This window comes from Bos grunniens, chromosome 22 (assembly GCF_055505025.1).
Source record: "Bos grunniens cultivar Pamir isolate PY7600 chromosome 22, Bosgru_T2T1.0, whole genome shotgun sequence".
Lineage (NCBI taxonomy): Eukaryota > Metazoa > Chordata > Mammalia > Artiodactyla > Bovidae > Bos > Bos grunniens.
The window spans coordinates 6,492,170-6,508,172 of record NC_141186.1 but is presented as its reverse complement, the minus strand read 5'-3'; the positions used below and the strand labels follow the sequence as shown (position 1 = coordinate 6,508,172).

The window sequence follows — 16,003 nt, the reverse complement described above, 5'->3', positions numbered from 1 at the left end:
CTCGTGGCCCCGCTCCCCCATCCACAGAGCCACCAGTGGTGTTTCTCTCTGACCAGTTCTCCTGGGGACACCTCCTTCTGACCACAGCCAGTTGAAAGAGTCTTGCATTTTAGAGATAATACGATTCTGTTGGATCCATCTGGATATCCCAGGACCAGCACCCTGATTCCAGGCTTTCATCGCATTTGTAAAGCCTCTTTCTCATGTGAAGTACCATATTCACAGGTTCCAGGGTGAGGGCTTGGACGAGTCTAAAAGTCCATGGTTTTGCCTAATTGCTCAGGCGGGTATGGACAGGCCGTTGGACACACGAGGCTGGAGGTTGGGGGAGAAGGCTGATCTGAGATGTACATTTAGAAGCCATCAGTGTACAAATGGTTTTAAAGCCAGTCAGTCACATGGGCTCTCCCAGTCGAGGTGTAAGGTCAAAGTCATGGATCATCTGGCTTCAGCCAGACCTCCCTAACCGCTGTGTCTCTCCTGTTGGAAGGGCCCCTTCTTTTTCTGCTGCCCTAAGCATTGCTTCTTGGTGAGACTCGGCCCAGAGTCTGGCAGCGCACAAGTCACCTTCCTCCTGGCCTTGTCTGACTTGGCATCACGTGTCTTTTATTTTTTTAATTGTCATTTTAAAATGACACCTTTATTGAGATCATTCACAGGCCAGGTCAGCCCACCCATTTCAAGTGTGTTTCAGGATGCTCCCAGCACCACAGTCAGCATTAGGATATTGTCATCACCTCATAAAGGACCTTAGCTCCTAGCTGTCACCCCCAGATCCCCCCAGCCCCCACCAACCACTAATCTACTTCCTGTCCCTATAGACTGACCCGTTCTGGGCATCTCACATGAGCGAGATTGTAGCATTGGTAATCTTCTGTGATTGGCTGGCCTTTTCAATTTAAATCTGGATTTTGTCCGTGCAGGCTCTACTTTTTCCGATTTTTCTTTAGTTTTCTTCATTCAGTGCTTACAGGTTGTTTTTTTGTGTGTTTTTTTTAACTGAGCACTTGTTACAAAACCAGCCTCTGTGCTGCGATTCTAGAATTGGAAACCCAAGGTACACAGTCTCCTGTCCTCAGGGAGCTCTGAGCTGGGTGTGCTGACAGCCTCAGTCTCCCCTCCTGAACTCCCAGCTGACTTTGCTGATGGATCAGGGCCTTCATCCTCCTGCAACCTGGAAGAGGCTTCGAATTCACATTGACCCAGAGCCCTAAGCAGCCAGCCCGAATCATCAGTATTCCTTGTACCAAAAGAGTCCTGGCAGTCCTGCTCTGACGGGAAAGCAGATAGATGTGCTGTTGCATAAACACGGTAGGCAAAGGGACTTCCCGGGCAGTCCAGTGGTTAAGACCCCACACTCCCAATGGAGGACGTGAGTTCGAGCCCTGGTGAGGGAACTAAGATCCCACATGCCCCGAGGCACGGCCAAGAGATAAATAAACTTTCTGATAACAAACTATTAATATATATTATCCTTTTTTAAAAAAAAGCACACTTAGCAATCAAGCCTCCCATGGTACTTAGAAATTATGGTGCTCATAAGTATTTAAAAAAAAATGCAATTGGGTAAGTGCCAAATTGGGCACAGACAGGGTGCTTATGGAGTCCTGATTAGGATAGAGGCACTGCCTCCACGCCCATGAAGCGCAGCTGAACTAAGGTCTCGAATGATGCGTTGAAACTTGCCACTCCCACCCAGGGCTGGAGGAGAAGGGTCTCCCGCAGACCCCACTTGCAGGATGCAGGGCGGCCCATACCTCGAACATCCTTCTGTCTTCAGTATCTCAGGTGATGATCATGAGCATTTGAGGAGACTGGTGTGGTGGTAACTCATTCAAGTCTGGTACCTGCTTATCCTTCAGCACTCCCTAAGGGTGGGAGGTCTTTTTTGTCTTAAACCACCACTTTTCTCTTTTACCAGAGTCCAGAAAGGCTAGGATGGAACTCAGGGAGTTTCTTCCCCACCTTTTCTGAGTAGCGTTGGACAGCAGCCGCCCACTCCCATCACTCCCCACAGACCACAGCCGGACCCTGGGGCCTGGGATGGCCTTCGCGTTGAGTCTTTGTCCTGGCTGCTGTGCTGTTTGTCCCGTGCGATGCCCGGATCTTCCCGGGATCCTCGGCTGAGATTTGCGAGGGGGATTCCTATGCATCCCTTCCTGCTGCAGCCCCAGGTCTGGGAACTGATGCTGCCTCTGGTGGTTCAGGGGGCCTGGATCTTTGTGGCCCCCGAGTCCTCGGCTGGGGAGGGCCTGGGACAGAGTGTGGGCGGCATCCTGCAGCTTCCAGAAGGGTGCTGCTAGGATGGGAATAAGGCCAAGTTGGGGTGGCGGGCGCTTCAGCTGTGGCTTCCAGGTCCCTGCACCAAGGGCCCCCACATCCCCGGCGAGGGTGCCTCGACCTCAGGACAGCAGCGGGCTTTTGCTCAGCGTTCCCTCTGCACCGATGCCCCATCTTCCCTGAGCCTCTCCGCGGCCTCCCCCTCCCCAGGGATGGGTGGTACCATCTCCATCTCACAGGTGAGGAGACGGCCTGCCAGGTGGAGGGCGGCAGGTTCAGGATTTACATCCAGGGTGTGTCTGCAGCCACCACTCAGAGTTCTCCCCGGATGCCTGGCTGCCCCACAGAGCTGCGATGATGTGTCCTCTTCCTTGCCTTCTCGTGACCTTTATCCCATCTTCAGGGGCTTCCTGTGAGTTGGGAAGCGTGACCTGTGCCGCCAGCACCGTCCGAGGACCAGGGCGTGGTAGGCACGCCCTCACCCCGCAGAACTTCGTGGAGCCCTCGCCCAGCTGTGAATTCAGGCTGGAAAGGGCCGGACTTTTGCAGAAAAGGTCACAAAGCCCCGGACACAGCCCTGGCCCTTAGCCTGACACACTGCGTTTGCGCCCTCATCTCGCTTCCGGGTGCCTGCATGCCTGGGCCGGGCCGCTGACCTGCTTCCCAAGCCTCAACTGCAGCACAGTCATTCCCGCTTCATTCGCTGCTGCCGCTTCCCCTGCTGCCCTTTCTCCAAGCTTCCTTTGCTCCTTCGCGATTCCTTTCTTTTAAGATGGTTTCCAAGCAGACACGCAGACATGGAAAAGGGCTTGGCCACGCTCCTCCCTCGAATGCCTCCCCCGAATGCCTCCCCCGTGCGTCTTGAAAGGAATGCCTTTACAATCCTCCCGGTGTGCTGTTCCTGATGAGGAATGCCCGCCCCGCCTCTCCAGTTCCCTCTCCCCAGCAGCAATCTCCTCTTATCTTCCGGGGTGTGTTTGATGTACAATTAACCTTTCTGCAGGTCGGCCCCTTTGCTCACGACGAGCATCTGTCCTTCCAGTCTATGAGAGCCAAGTGTGGGAAGTGTGTGTGTATGTGTGGGTAGCGCCAGAGAGCCATCGCGGCCGCTGGGAGGCAGCAGAGAAGGATTGTGACATCAGCGGCACCCAGCTCAGCCTCCCCCAGGCGTGGACATGCTTGTACTTGCACCTGTCCAAGCTAGGAGCCGACTCCTCCATCAGGTCTTCCCTGATCGTGGCCTCGTACAGACCTCCAAATGGCCAGATAAGGTCCTCCAGCTGCAGGGGCGGCCTCTGAGGCACAGTTGGTCGCCTGAGGCCACCGCGGCTCCGAACAGAGGACGGTACGTGTGAGGAGCCTCTGGCAGCCACCCTGCGTCTGGGCCGAGGGGCATCAGCCGGACCTGACACCACCCAAAGACCTGCGCCTGTCAGCAGCCCTCTGTCATGACTTCTGACCGGAGACGAGCATCCATCCTTCGAGCGAGAACCCTCCCACCCAGCCAGGATGGCCTCCTTTTGGGGAATTAGAGACAGGCGCAAGAGAGAGTCTTCTGGAGGAGAAACCCCGCATGCACTGAGCGTGGGGAGAACAGTAGGTCCCCGCGGTTGCCACCGCGTGTTCAGAGGACAAGCATCACATCCATGTCTGTCCTCGGGGAGTAATTGTTCTGGGCGTGTGGTAGCGAGGGCTGTGCCCTCGATTGTCCCACGGTACATGGTTACCACTGGGGAGTGAGGGCGGACGTGGCCAGTGGAATTCGCTGCACAGCCGGCCGGCCGTGGGGGCCCCGGGCTCTGCCAGTGCTGCTGATTGGATCCCCAAGTTGGACTGGGACTTTGGATCCCTCTGTGCCAATCCTCGTGACCTCGGGCTGTTAGATGGGGCTTCTTAGGGTGCCAGATGACACTGATGTGTTGATGCGCTCTGAGGATAGAGTACTGGTTGTGACCACTTGGTTACATACACTGTAAATACCAAGATGGAGAAAAAATGACCAGAGACTGAAGAGGCGGTAACACCTTTGGTGGTTGGTCCCTGGGCACTTGTACCTCTTAGACACTTGGATCCTCTTGGTCTTCTGGAATTCGCCGTGCTCCCTGTTTTGTTCCCTTCGTCTGTCTCCATTCACCCGCCCTCCCAGTCTGGGAGGCCCTCAGCGCTGGCCCCCCTCAGCGCTCTCCATGTTTCAGCTTCACGTTCCTGTTTTTTCTAAAACCTCTCATTTTGGGAAGACCACCTTCTCTTGACTTGTATCGCTTAGTGAGCAAAAGCCGTCTCGCCCTGGTGGCTGTGATCGCATGCCGTTGCATGTTCTGTGTAGCTGTGACCTTGAGAAGCACGTGGCATATGAGGCCACATCATTTCCCAGTTACTCCTCTGCCCGCTACCGTGCTCATGACATGGAGGGCATCTGAGGGTAGTGACGCTTGGGGTCCTCTTCCCTGCCACCCACCTCTTGGTGGCTCTCAGAATACCAGACAGTGTTCTTGGCACGGCTGGGTCCCCCCTTTTCCTGTAAACACAATATCTGGGCTACGTCTAGCTCTCGCATTCAGTGTCAAGGTTTTTGGGTTGACTCAGCCCACCCATACCTCCATGCCGAGATACCAGCACGCAGGGAGAGATGCCAGACTTTTAAAAAACAGTTGAGCTGCAGCATGTTCGCTGCTGGAAGAGAAGTTGACGTTCATTTTCTTGCTGGCTTTCTGTCTTGATCTGGTAGACTTTTGGGGAAAGTTGCAGCTCAGTAGAGCTCAGTGGGTTCTGTCGTTCTGTTGAAAATGTAGTCCAGTTAAAAATACCTCTTGTCAGGATGCTTGTTTTTCTGGCAAAAGTTGGCTGCGGGCATCCATCTGATCCTTACTGGAGGAAACCTTTCAGACCTGCATGGCTGTATTTCCAGGCTCCATGGGGAGCTGCTCCCTGCCCAGCAGTGAAACGACTTCTTGGAAGGCTGGGTAGGGCACAGGCCTCTCTCTAAGGCCTTGAGGTGAAGGTTCAGCCCTTTGATTTAAGTCACTGGGTTAAAGCGGACATTAGTAGTAGATCCAGCTGCTTGTATTGGCCCCAGGCCTCAGTCCAGACAGCAGGGGAGATCACCGTGAAGAAAGAGGAGGGGAAGATAGAAATGAGGCTGGGAAGAGGGTGGGTTTGGGGGGCGTGACGCGGAGTGAGGCCTCCGATAGGGAACTGCATGGACTCTAAAGATAAATGTCTGTTTCCTGGTTGGTTTTTTCCCTGGAACTGACTCCAACTGTAATTACATCACACGTGTGTATTGAATAAAAGAGATTGGAATTTCAGTCTTGCTTGGGATTTGCATTTGTATGAAGGCGTGGAGGTTTTTGTGAAAAGGATGAGACACCAGCCAAGTTCAATGTGTCTGAGACACCGGTGCTCCCCTTGACAGGGCAGCGGGACCCACATGGATCTAACACGAGTTGCGATGTTGCTTCTGGCTTTGGATCCCAAAGCGCGGATGAGCTTCTCCCTCTCAGATGAGGCGTAGAGATCGGTAATGAGGCAGGGGCGTGTCTGGTGCTGGGACCGTCTCCTGTTCAACCACTTCTCAGCCTGAGAGCCCAGCTCACTTCCATGACCCTTCAGACCTTGAGAGGCCTGAGGTCAGTCTAGGCAGACCCACTCTATAAAATGCCGTCCCTCCCCAATTTGAGTGTGAAATGTCAAAGGTGACAGATTTTTTTTTTTTTTTAAGATTTTTGTTTTGTATGTGGACATTTTTAAAGTCTTTATTCAATTTGTTATAACGCTGCTTCTATTTTATGCTTTGTTTTGTTTTGTTTTTTGGCTGCAAGATCTTAGCTCCCCAACCAGGGATCGAACCCTCGCCCCCTGCATTGGAAGAGGGAGTCTAAACCACTGGACGGCCAGGAAAGTCCCATAGCAGTAGATACCTCATTGAATGTCCTTAAGAGCCCTTGCCCTGGGGGCCAGGTCACTGCTGAGCCACCAGGGGGCGCCAGCTGCCTGTCGGCCTTTTCCTGGCCCTCCGCTTGTCTGTCCTCCCTTTTGCTAGCAACGCAGGAGTCACTGGCTTGTTGTAGCACCACACTCTGCGGTGCTCATGTGGTAGAAATCCTGAGTCATAATTTTTGTTTTTACTAAAAGCTTCATTTTCCCAAAGTCTGCTTTTCTTTACAGCATATCCTAATTCCATTATATCTTCAAGTTTGCAGACCTTTTTACTGCCCAGCTGGCTCATTTGCAGAGCTCTCCAGGGGATGGGGGAGGGGGATTTGAAGATGCTTCTTGATCAGGTCTTAGGAATTTTCTCAGTGTTATAAAGCCGTTTTTTTTCCTTTCAGTTTTCTTCTGAGGTGGAGAAACACTGTTCAGCCACCTCTGATCCCCTGGGGAGAGGAGCAGACCTGATGAGTGGGCGGGGGAGGATGCGACCAGCACGTGGGCCTGACTGTGGAAAGGAGATTGGATCCACTGACCGTTACCACTGTTGTGGATTTCATGTTAGAGCAGGAGAATCTGCAAGCCCTTGACCTTGAAAAGGGAGCTTTTCTGCCTTTAAAACTCCATCAAAGCTGGTTCTTCGAATTCTCCATTTTTCAGAGACCCTGCTAACTGTGGGTGCTTTGCAGGTGCCCACAAATTGGTGTTCACACGGCCAGTTGACCTTCAGGCTGATGTGCCCTGTTGGAGACGTCTACCCTCCATCCACGCATGCCTGTATTGTTTTATTTTTCTAATAATTGCTACTTTTTAATTTACTTTTATTTATTTTTGGCTGTTCTGGGTCTTTGTGGCTGTGAGTGGGCTTTCTCTAGTTGCAGCAAACCGAGGCAGTGCACAGGCCTCTCATTGCTGGGGCTTCCCTTGTGGTGGAGCACGGGCTCTAGACATGCAGGCTTCAGTAGTTGCAACATGTGGGCTTAGCTGCCTTGATGCATGTGGGATCTTCCTGGACCAGGGATTGAACCCATGTCCCCTGTATTGGCAGGCAAATTCTTATCCACCGGACCACGGGGGAAGTCCCACACATCCCCATTTTGAGACCCACACAAAAAGTGGTCTCACCTTCTGCATACGAATTGAGTTCCAGTTTGGGTGGAATTGGAGGAGGGGTGGTTCTCTAATATGTTCACAGACAAAGTGATGAATGAAACCAGCTTTAAAAAAAAAAAAACAACAAAACTTGATTATTTATTCAAGGTTTGGTAGGAGACTCTTCTGCAGTTTCTCAGAAGCTGGAAGAAACAGGAATATTACTGGATCCTTGTTTAAGCTCAGGGCACAGTTTGCTAAGGATCTGTGCCAGTGAGGGGATGTGTGTCAGACTCCCCGCGGCCTTTCTTCCCTTGACGGGACTTCAGGGCCCCCAGGAGTTTTGGCCACCAGTCACCCTGGAGTGAGTCAGCTTCTGGGCCTGTGCACCGGCCTGCTTTCTCTTTGCTGGAGCCAGTGTCCCTGGTGGTATCATGAGACACGGGAAATGTGACGTTGATTGGAGTGGGACGAGCTGGAGAGGCTTGCATGCACAGTAATGTCTGTTTGCTGTGGCAGGATCTCGCAGAAGGCTTCTTGGCTCCTTGGAAATCAGGGACCGGCTGGGTTTAGTTTTCAAGGGAGGCAGACAGCAGGAGATGTGTGGTCTGGGTGGTCTGTAAGCACCTCCCTGAGAGTGGCTACGGATGGGAGGGGTGGAGAGTTCCCCATGCACTGGCCTATAGGCAGATGGAAAAAATCACAGTTTCAGAAAAAAGGAGCCTTCTTCACTTCGCAAAGCTGACTTGAGCTATTGATTTGTTTACCTCACACTCAGTACTTTGCGAGAGCAACTCATTTCAGGAGGAACAGTTAGTTGCACTCCAAATGGAGCTCCCTTTCTTTTTGAATTTCTGTTTTGGAGAACAGTTGATGAGCGATGCTGTGTTCCTTTCGGGTGCCCAGCAGTGATGCAGTTGTACACCTACAGGTATCTGTTCTTCTTCAGGGTCTTTTCCCATGGCGCTCCCTTTCTTGCTGAGATGTGCAGGGACCTTGAAAGCCACGCCTGCCTTCTCCAGTGCAGGCTGGTAACCTGATTTGCTTTCTGTTTTAACAAGTTATCTAAATGTTCTTGGTCGTGCCAGGTCTTCGTTGTGTGAGGTCTTTACTTGTGGCACCTGGGCTCTCAGTTGCAGGGTGTGGGCTGAACCTGGGCCCCCTGCATGGGGATTGCAGAGAATAGCCACTGGACCACCAGGAAGGTCCCACAATTGCTTTCGATTGTGCTTTCTCCTCCTGACACACATGCCAGGTGTTGCCCTCTCCTGCCCCCCTGCCCCGGGTGGAGGGCAGTCTGCTAATCCTTCCTGCCTGTCAGATCGCTGCAGAGGAGGCAGCAGCTGCGTCACCGAGGCACGGGCTTTGCTGGTGGCTCAGAGGTAAAAGAATCTGCCTGCCAGGGCAAGAGATGCGGATTCAATCCCGGGGTTGGGAAGATCCCCTGGAGAAGGGAATGGCTACCCACTCCAGTCTTCTTGCCTGGAGAACCGCATGGACAGAGGAGTCTGGCAGGCTCTACAGTCTGTGGGGTTGCAAAGAGTCAGACACGACTGAGAGACTAACACTTTTCGCCTTCGCATTGAAGGGTGGGTGTCTGAGCTTTCTGGCTTCAGTGGCACCTGATTGGAGATGCAAACTCACAGAGCACAGAGGCAGCCACCCTTTAAAATTCCCCTAAAATGCTGAGGAGAGGAACGAGGAGAGTGAGGAGGACAGGTGCGTGGGAGGGTGGCCCTGACTTAGCCCGTCGGGCGCAGAAGCACAGCGGCCTTGATCGCCATGGGCACTGCAGCGGAGGAGCTGAAGCTGGAGGAGAGACAGGGCCGCCGGGCGCTGGGCTCCTGTCCGCCTGCCCCTGGCTTCCCAGCACGGCCCCAGACTCCGCTCAGGTCCGTCCGCTGGATCACGATGGGGGGACAGAGGCCCTCGGTTGTTTCAGTATATCCAGCAAAGCACCTTTCCGGTGATGGTCACATAAGACACGTGGCGTGAGTCTGGGGAACCAGGCAGATGATGGAAACACGATTCTTGGCTGGAGGACAGCCCCGTGGACTTGGGAATGATTTGAGAAATATGTCTAAGGAAAACGTCTATTTCAATTGAAGTCTTCCTCTTACTTTTAAACAGCATACTTATGTGTGTATTTGGCTGCATCATCGAGATCTTTGTGGCCCATGCCCTCTTCAGCTGTGGCCTGGGCTTCTTCACTCTGTTGCAAGGTGGGTTCATAACCACTGGACCATCAGGGAAGTCCCTCAACTGAAATTTTAAAAACTGCTACCCCGGTGGGAAAAATACCTTATTTCCTCTGGCGCGTTGGGGAGGAACGGCCAGCATGTGTGTGTGAAGCCAGATGATTATCAATACCGTGATAGCGAAGTAACTTTTGTGTATCGGAAATAGATGCGATGGTTCTGTCTCCTGAGGTTGAAAATCGTTAGTTTTTGTGTGGATATTTGGACAAGTCTGTATCCTTTTATATGAAAACGTTCAAGCTCCTGTGTTTCTGTATTTTAAGTTCATTGTGTCTAACCTGTCAACAGAAATTAGAAACAATTACGACGTGTTTTGTGTGGAGTGCTTTTGCTGATAGAGAAACAAGTACTTTGAGAACATAAATGAGGAATGGTGAATAAAATGGTGGTTTCTTTCAAGAGAAGAGTTCTTTGGCACTTAGGTATCAGAAAATTTTGCTCTTAGCTACTCCCGTGGCACATTGTATTAACTTGCCTGCTTTCTGTGTAATTTGGAAAATGGGAATCAAGCAACTGAATGAATAAAACTTGCATCAAGGAAAGCATAGGGTCTGTTGGTGGATTGAAGCTTAGTATTGTTGTTCCATTTCAGGCTTTTTCTTTACGTTTTCATTTTTGTTTCCCTGCCTAAATGAACGCCAACAACTGAGCCTTTTTCGGTCACACTTGCCATCTTGATATTAACTAATGGGAGTAGAAATAATTTCAGAGTAAATTTTCACATAAATAAGGGTAATGTCAATTTCAGAGGCATCTGATGTTTGCTGATAAACAGAAATTTGCATTACTTATAGTGTAAATTTACATTAGCTGTAGTGAGTTGTACAAGTTAACAGGAGAACATCATTTGGGAATAGTGGAGATGAATGGATGCATGCTGGTATGTTACAGTTATTAATAGTTTCTTGGGGGCCAGGAAGCTTTTTGTCAGGGGAGGTGCTTAGGTCAGAATGTTCACTTACTGATGAGGTGGGGAAGATGAGCGAGTTCCTGCAGCGCTTGCAGGCGGGACCTGCACCCCAAAGATCGTCTTCACCCCACAGCCAGGAGCACCAGCTGGTGAAGTTCTTTCTGGGCGAGCCTGGGCTCTCTGCCCTTTTGCCAAAGAACATGGGTGCGGTGCTGTGCCTCCCTTCTCGGGACCAGCTGGTGATTTTTATTGATGATCTTGTTTTAGCCAAATTCAGGCCCTGAATTGGTTTTGTCCGAAGATGAGAAAAGCGACACTGAAGATCAGGAAGAGACAGAACTGGGCGTCATGGAGGACCAGCGCAGTGTGATCCTGCACCTCATTTCTCAGCTCAAACTTGGGATGGATCTGACCAAGGTAGGAGGGCGTGTCCCCAGGGACTTGTGGCTGGTCGTCTGGGCGCTGTGTTTCCCTCCCAGGCTTCCCTGTCAAGCATGGATGCCCCAGGGATGATTGGAAAGGCTTTTTTTGTTTGTTTGTTTGACTGTGTCACACAGCATGTGGGATCTTAGTTCCCTCATCAGGGGTTGAACCTAAGCCCCTGCAGTGGAAGCATGGAGCTTAACCACTGGGTCACCCGGAAAGTCCCTGGAAAGGATATTTCATGCGGACACCCATCCCAAGGGTGAGAGCCTGGCCTTTGCATCTCTGGAGGAGCTGAGATGCTCCAAGGGTGGGGAGAGCACACGAGATGATGAGGACAGTTCCAGATGGGATTTGTCTCCCACTGTGTCCTCGAGAGGATGAAAGGTGACCTAGAGAGATGCACGTGGCACATTAGCCACAGAAAACAGGAGGAAGGAGACGGTGGGGGTGGGAGTGAGCCTGGCCCCTGGCACCTCCTCCCGGGTACCTGGCCACCTGCTGCTGCCGCCTGTTGCTGGCCTTCACCCTGCTGGTGACCAGACCTCAGTGCCCACGTGGAGAGCTGTGTGCTGCTGGTTGGTGGACATGCAGAAACTCCCGCTGGTGTGCGCTCATCCTGGGAAACTGTTGACAGGACTCAGCATCCTCACGGTGATGCCCAGGAGAGGGCCCATGTGGAGGCTCCCCCCACTCTGGGCAGCGTCTTTGTTCTGGAGGCGAGAGGAAAGGCCGCTATGCTTGCCGCTGAGAGGTGAGGGCGGGCATTAATGGCCTTGTGGGTTGTGCGAGGTGCCTGGACTTGACTGCCTAACCTGCCTTGGGTTCCCTTGCCTTGTCCTGATTCTGATGCTGGAAGCTCAGCCTCTGTGCACCAGGGCCAAAAGGAATCTCAGAGACAGAGTTTTGGGTGATGTAGAGAAGAACAGCTTCATTGCTTTGTCAGGCAAAGGGGGACACAGCAGCCTAATGCCCTCAAGTCTGTGTGCCCCAACCCAGGAGGATTTGGTGAGGAGCTGTAGAGCAGCGGCTCAAGGGTGGAGCTGCTGCTGAGGCTCAGGGTGCGTGCAGGGCCTGTACTCCTTTAGTCTGGCCCAGGTGATCTCCTCTCGAACGGGGTTGATCCATCTTACATTTGTCTATCCATCTTGTATATAACATTGTTTATCCACCTTATGTATAATAGTTTGCATCTGCTAATCCCAAACTGCAAGGACAACCCAGATTAGGACTTGAACCCAAGGTCTTTTAATTGAGATCGCACACCTGGTCTCAGGGTTTAATGAAACTCAGGTTCTTGATATCTTATCATAGCAAGAATTCAGTGAGAGACAAAGTGATAGGTAAGAAGTGGATTAATTTAGAGAGAAGTACACCCTACTGACAGAGTGTGGGTCCTCTCAGAAGGCGAGAGAGGCCCCAAATATGGCATCTTTAGTTTTTATAGGCTAGGTAATCTTATAGGCTAATGAGCAGGAGAATCACTACAGCTGTTTTGAGGGAGGGGCGGGAATTCCCAGGCCTTGGACCACTGCCCACTGTTTGCTGTTTGACGGGCAGCCTCGGAACTGCCCTGGCGCTGGTGGCGGTGCCGTTTCTTTCACTGCGTTGCGCTGAGCCCGTGCTGAGGCGCGCGGGCTGGCGGAAGTCCACTCGCCCGCCATCTTGAACTAGCTTGTTCTAGCCAGTTGTTGTCGCGTCCTGTGGCGGTGTCCTTCTTTCAAAGGTTCTGCCTCCCCCTTCCCTTTCGTTTCAGACCTCACCCTCTGTCCCTTCCCCATCCTCCCCTTCCCTTGGCAACCACACTTCTGTTCTCTGTGTCTCTGATTCTGGTTTTGTTTCGTTGATGTGCTCACTTGTGCTGTAATTTAGATTCCGCCTGTGTGTGATATCGCATGGTACTTGTCTGTCTCTGACTGCCTCACTTCGCTGAGTGTGGTCATCTCTGTGTCCACCCATGTTCCTGCAGATGGCATTGTTCTTTATTCGTGGCTGAGTAATATTCCATTTTATGTATGCACCTCATTTCTTTATCCACTCATCTGTTGATGGGCATTTAGGTTGCTTCCATGTCCTGGCTGCTGTGACTAGCATTGCAGTGAATACTGGGGTGCGTGTATCTTTTCACATTATGGTTTTATCTGGGTATATGCCCAGTACTGGGATTCCTGGATCATTTGGTAGTTCTGTTTTTAGTTTGTTTGTTTGTTTGTTTGTTTTTGAGGAATCTCCATTTTGGTTTTCACAGTAGCTACAAATTGGCATCACTGACTCCATGGACGTGAGTCTGGGTGAACTCCCGGAGTTGATGGACAGGGAGGCCTGGCATGCTGTGATTCATGGGGTCGCAAAGAGTCGGACACGACGGAGCAACTGAACTGAAGTGACATCAAATTATATTCCCACCATCAGTGTATGAGGGTTCCCTTTTCTCCACACCCTGTCCAGCATCTATTGTTTGTAGATCAAATCGTTCCTGTTGTCTCTTCGCCTCTTCTCAGCTCTTGACTGTGTTATTCAGTGACGCTTGTGCTAAACTGGCTGTGGATGAACTTGGCCTGAATGGCACTTGGTCCAGGGAGCGGGCATCCTGGAGAGGGAAGATTCCTCCATTCAAGAATGAAGCTCTGGTCTCTCCATAAAATAAGTGCATGGCTCTGTCTTTGCAGAGATGGCCAGTGCTGCCACATTCACAGGTCAGCTGCCTCACCAGGCCTTTAGGGCTGCATTTTGCAGTTTCCTGGACATGTGACTGGTGGGGTCGTACAGCACCCCATGCTCAGAAGCACCCCAGGCTTGGTTACTACTCTGCTGTTGCTGACTTGACTTGCATTTTCATTTTTCACCGGGCCCTTTCACTGGTCCTGCTTCGAAAAGCACCTTTGCCTGCCCTCCTTTCTCGGTTGTGGTTCCAGAAGCCTAAGTTTCTGGTAAATTCCTCCGCTGAATAATCTGCTGTACTTTCACAAACTGTGGGTAGCCCAGGAAGGAAAATACAGGAAAAGAAGGGGCTGTAGAAGATGGAGGTCACAGAAGGGCACTTTGACAAAGGGACATGTAGGTGGAGCCTGAAGAACAAGTGGACAGGAGTGGGAGGAACGAGAGGAAGGGTGTTCTGGCGGAGGGAAGAGCATGGGCAAAGCCAGAGAGTTCTGTACGGTGGTGGGGTGTGCGAGGAGTGCGTACTAGTGGGCCCGGAGGAGCCTCGAGTCTGGAGGGGTCAGATCTGCAGAGCCCTGTGGGCTGCTGAAGGAGGGTAGATTTGATCCTGAGGGACGTAGGAAACCTCTGGAGCACTTGGAGCAGCTGGGAAACGTGTTCAGAGCCACTGTCCTGCCAAATCATGGGCTCCAGGGAGGCGGGCCCCAGGGTGCAAGGTTGAGCTTGGTTTATGATTATTTTTCCCTTGTTTCCAGGGCTGTGAAAGGCAGCCTTTGCTGACGCATGTGCTCTCTCATCTGGTATGTGTATGTTGGGCTCCACACCTGCCATGCTGGGAGTTCCACCTTTCAGAATCCACGCCCTCGTGGAGCCTGTGTGGTGGTGGAAGGAGACAGACAAGAAACAAGAGAGTGAAAAGGATGCAGGGACTAGAAACGCGATGCAGAGACACAGAGCACGGTGGGCCCGGGTTAAGGTGACGGCAGGAGGGCGGACCTCCTCCATCAGCTGCTCCGAGCAGGGTTCCCCGGGTGTCGCTGGAGTGCAGACCCCAGATGGAGATACAGAAGTCAGGCAGGGGACCTCGCAGTGGAAGGGCATTCAGGCCAGAGGGGACGGTGGGTGGACAAGGCCCAGGGTGGATCTTGCTTGGCGTTTGAGGATGACCACTGTGCCAGGATGAGAGTGACTTGTATGGGTTGGCAGGAAATTAAGTTGGCAGGAAGGCAGGGGCTGGATCAGAGAACCTAGTCGGACATTGTGAGGACTTGGGTATTATTCTGGGTGATGTGGGTGCCACTGGAGAGCTTTGAGCGGAGTCATGCAGGGCCTTCCTCGTATTGTTTTAATATTTATTTTTGTGTTTGGTGACTCGGGTCTTAGTGGCGGCACACGGGATCTTCTGTCACAGTGCATGGACTCTGGTTGAGGCACCAGGCTCCAGAGCGCACAGGCTTCAGGAGTTTCGATATGTGGCTTAGTTGCTCTGTGACATGTGGGATCTTAGTTCCCCAACCGGGGATCAGCCCACATCCCTTGCATTGCAAGGCGGATTCTTAACTCCTGGACCACCAGGGCAATTCCCTTCCTTGTAAAGGGTTTTTTTATTATTATTATTATTCCTTATAAAAAGTAAAGGTTTATTTTGACTCTTGTGTGGAAAGTGGACTGAGAAAAGGCGAGCGGGGTGCAGGCAGCAAGGTCATGGTGGAAACGGAAGTGACAGTCAGTGGTAAGGGTGGTGGCAGATTCTAGGTGTACACAGAAGGGGTGCCAGCGGGCTGCGACTGTCCTGTTTGCATGTAGATTGGATGTAGGATATGAGCTAAAGAGGAATAAAGAACGACTGTAACCCAGGCTACTGGGATAATAAAAATTAGAACTGCTGTTTGTTTCAGAGATCTCTTACTGAGGAATTGATGACCCTAAACAAAATGACCGAAAGTGATCCTTTTACCTCTGCACAGTCAGGCAGTCTAGGCTGGGCTCAGCCGAGCAGTCCCCCTGCTGGTCTTGCCTGTGGCCACTGCCTGTGTGCCTGTCTTCAGCTGTTGGGCTGACTGTGGGCTGGACTTGGTTGGAACAGCTGGGCCTTTCTCTCACCATGAAGTTCCAGGACCTTCTTTCTCCGTGAATCCTTCCTTCGCGATCTGTCCAGTGGGGTAGCCAGCTCAAAACTCCCAGGAGGGCAAAAGTGAACACTGATAAACCTTAGGCCCCAAACTGACACCATGTCAGTTCTACTCTGTTGATGAATGTATGACAAGGGGACTGTGTAGGAGTGTGATCTCCAGGGGCTCAGGTTCGCTGAGGGCCACAGTGGAGCTGACCACCACCCCTGCTTAGCAAGGGAAAGAAGGTATAGAATGGGGAGGTCAGGGGGATACCCCAGGTTCAACCTTGAGTCTCTTGGGTCTGAGAGATCCATTCATACCTAAAAGGGAGTGAA

At 51.9% G+C, this 16,003-nt stretch overlaps 1 protein-coding gene across 12 annotated transcripts in view; it reads left to right on the top strand.

Moving 5' to 3' along the window:
• The window catches only part of OSBPL10 (oxysterol binding protein like 10), a 343,446-nt gene that overhangs the window by 295,347 nt on the left and 32,096 nt on the right, over positions 1–16,003 (top strand). For 11 of the 12 annotated variants that reach the window (XM_086365654.1, XM_086365647.1, XM_086365644.1 and 8 more), the window contains one exon: positions 10,738–10,887. In XM_086365654.1, the coding sequence (XP_086221780.1) occupies positions 10,738–10,887 (150 nt within the window). Of the gene's footprint in view, positions 1–1,849; positions 2,175–10,737; positions 10,888–16,003 lie in introns of those variants that run through there. The other variant, XM_086365657.1, reaches the window with a different exon arrangement.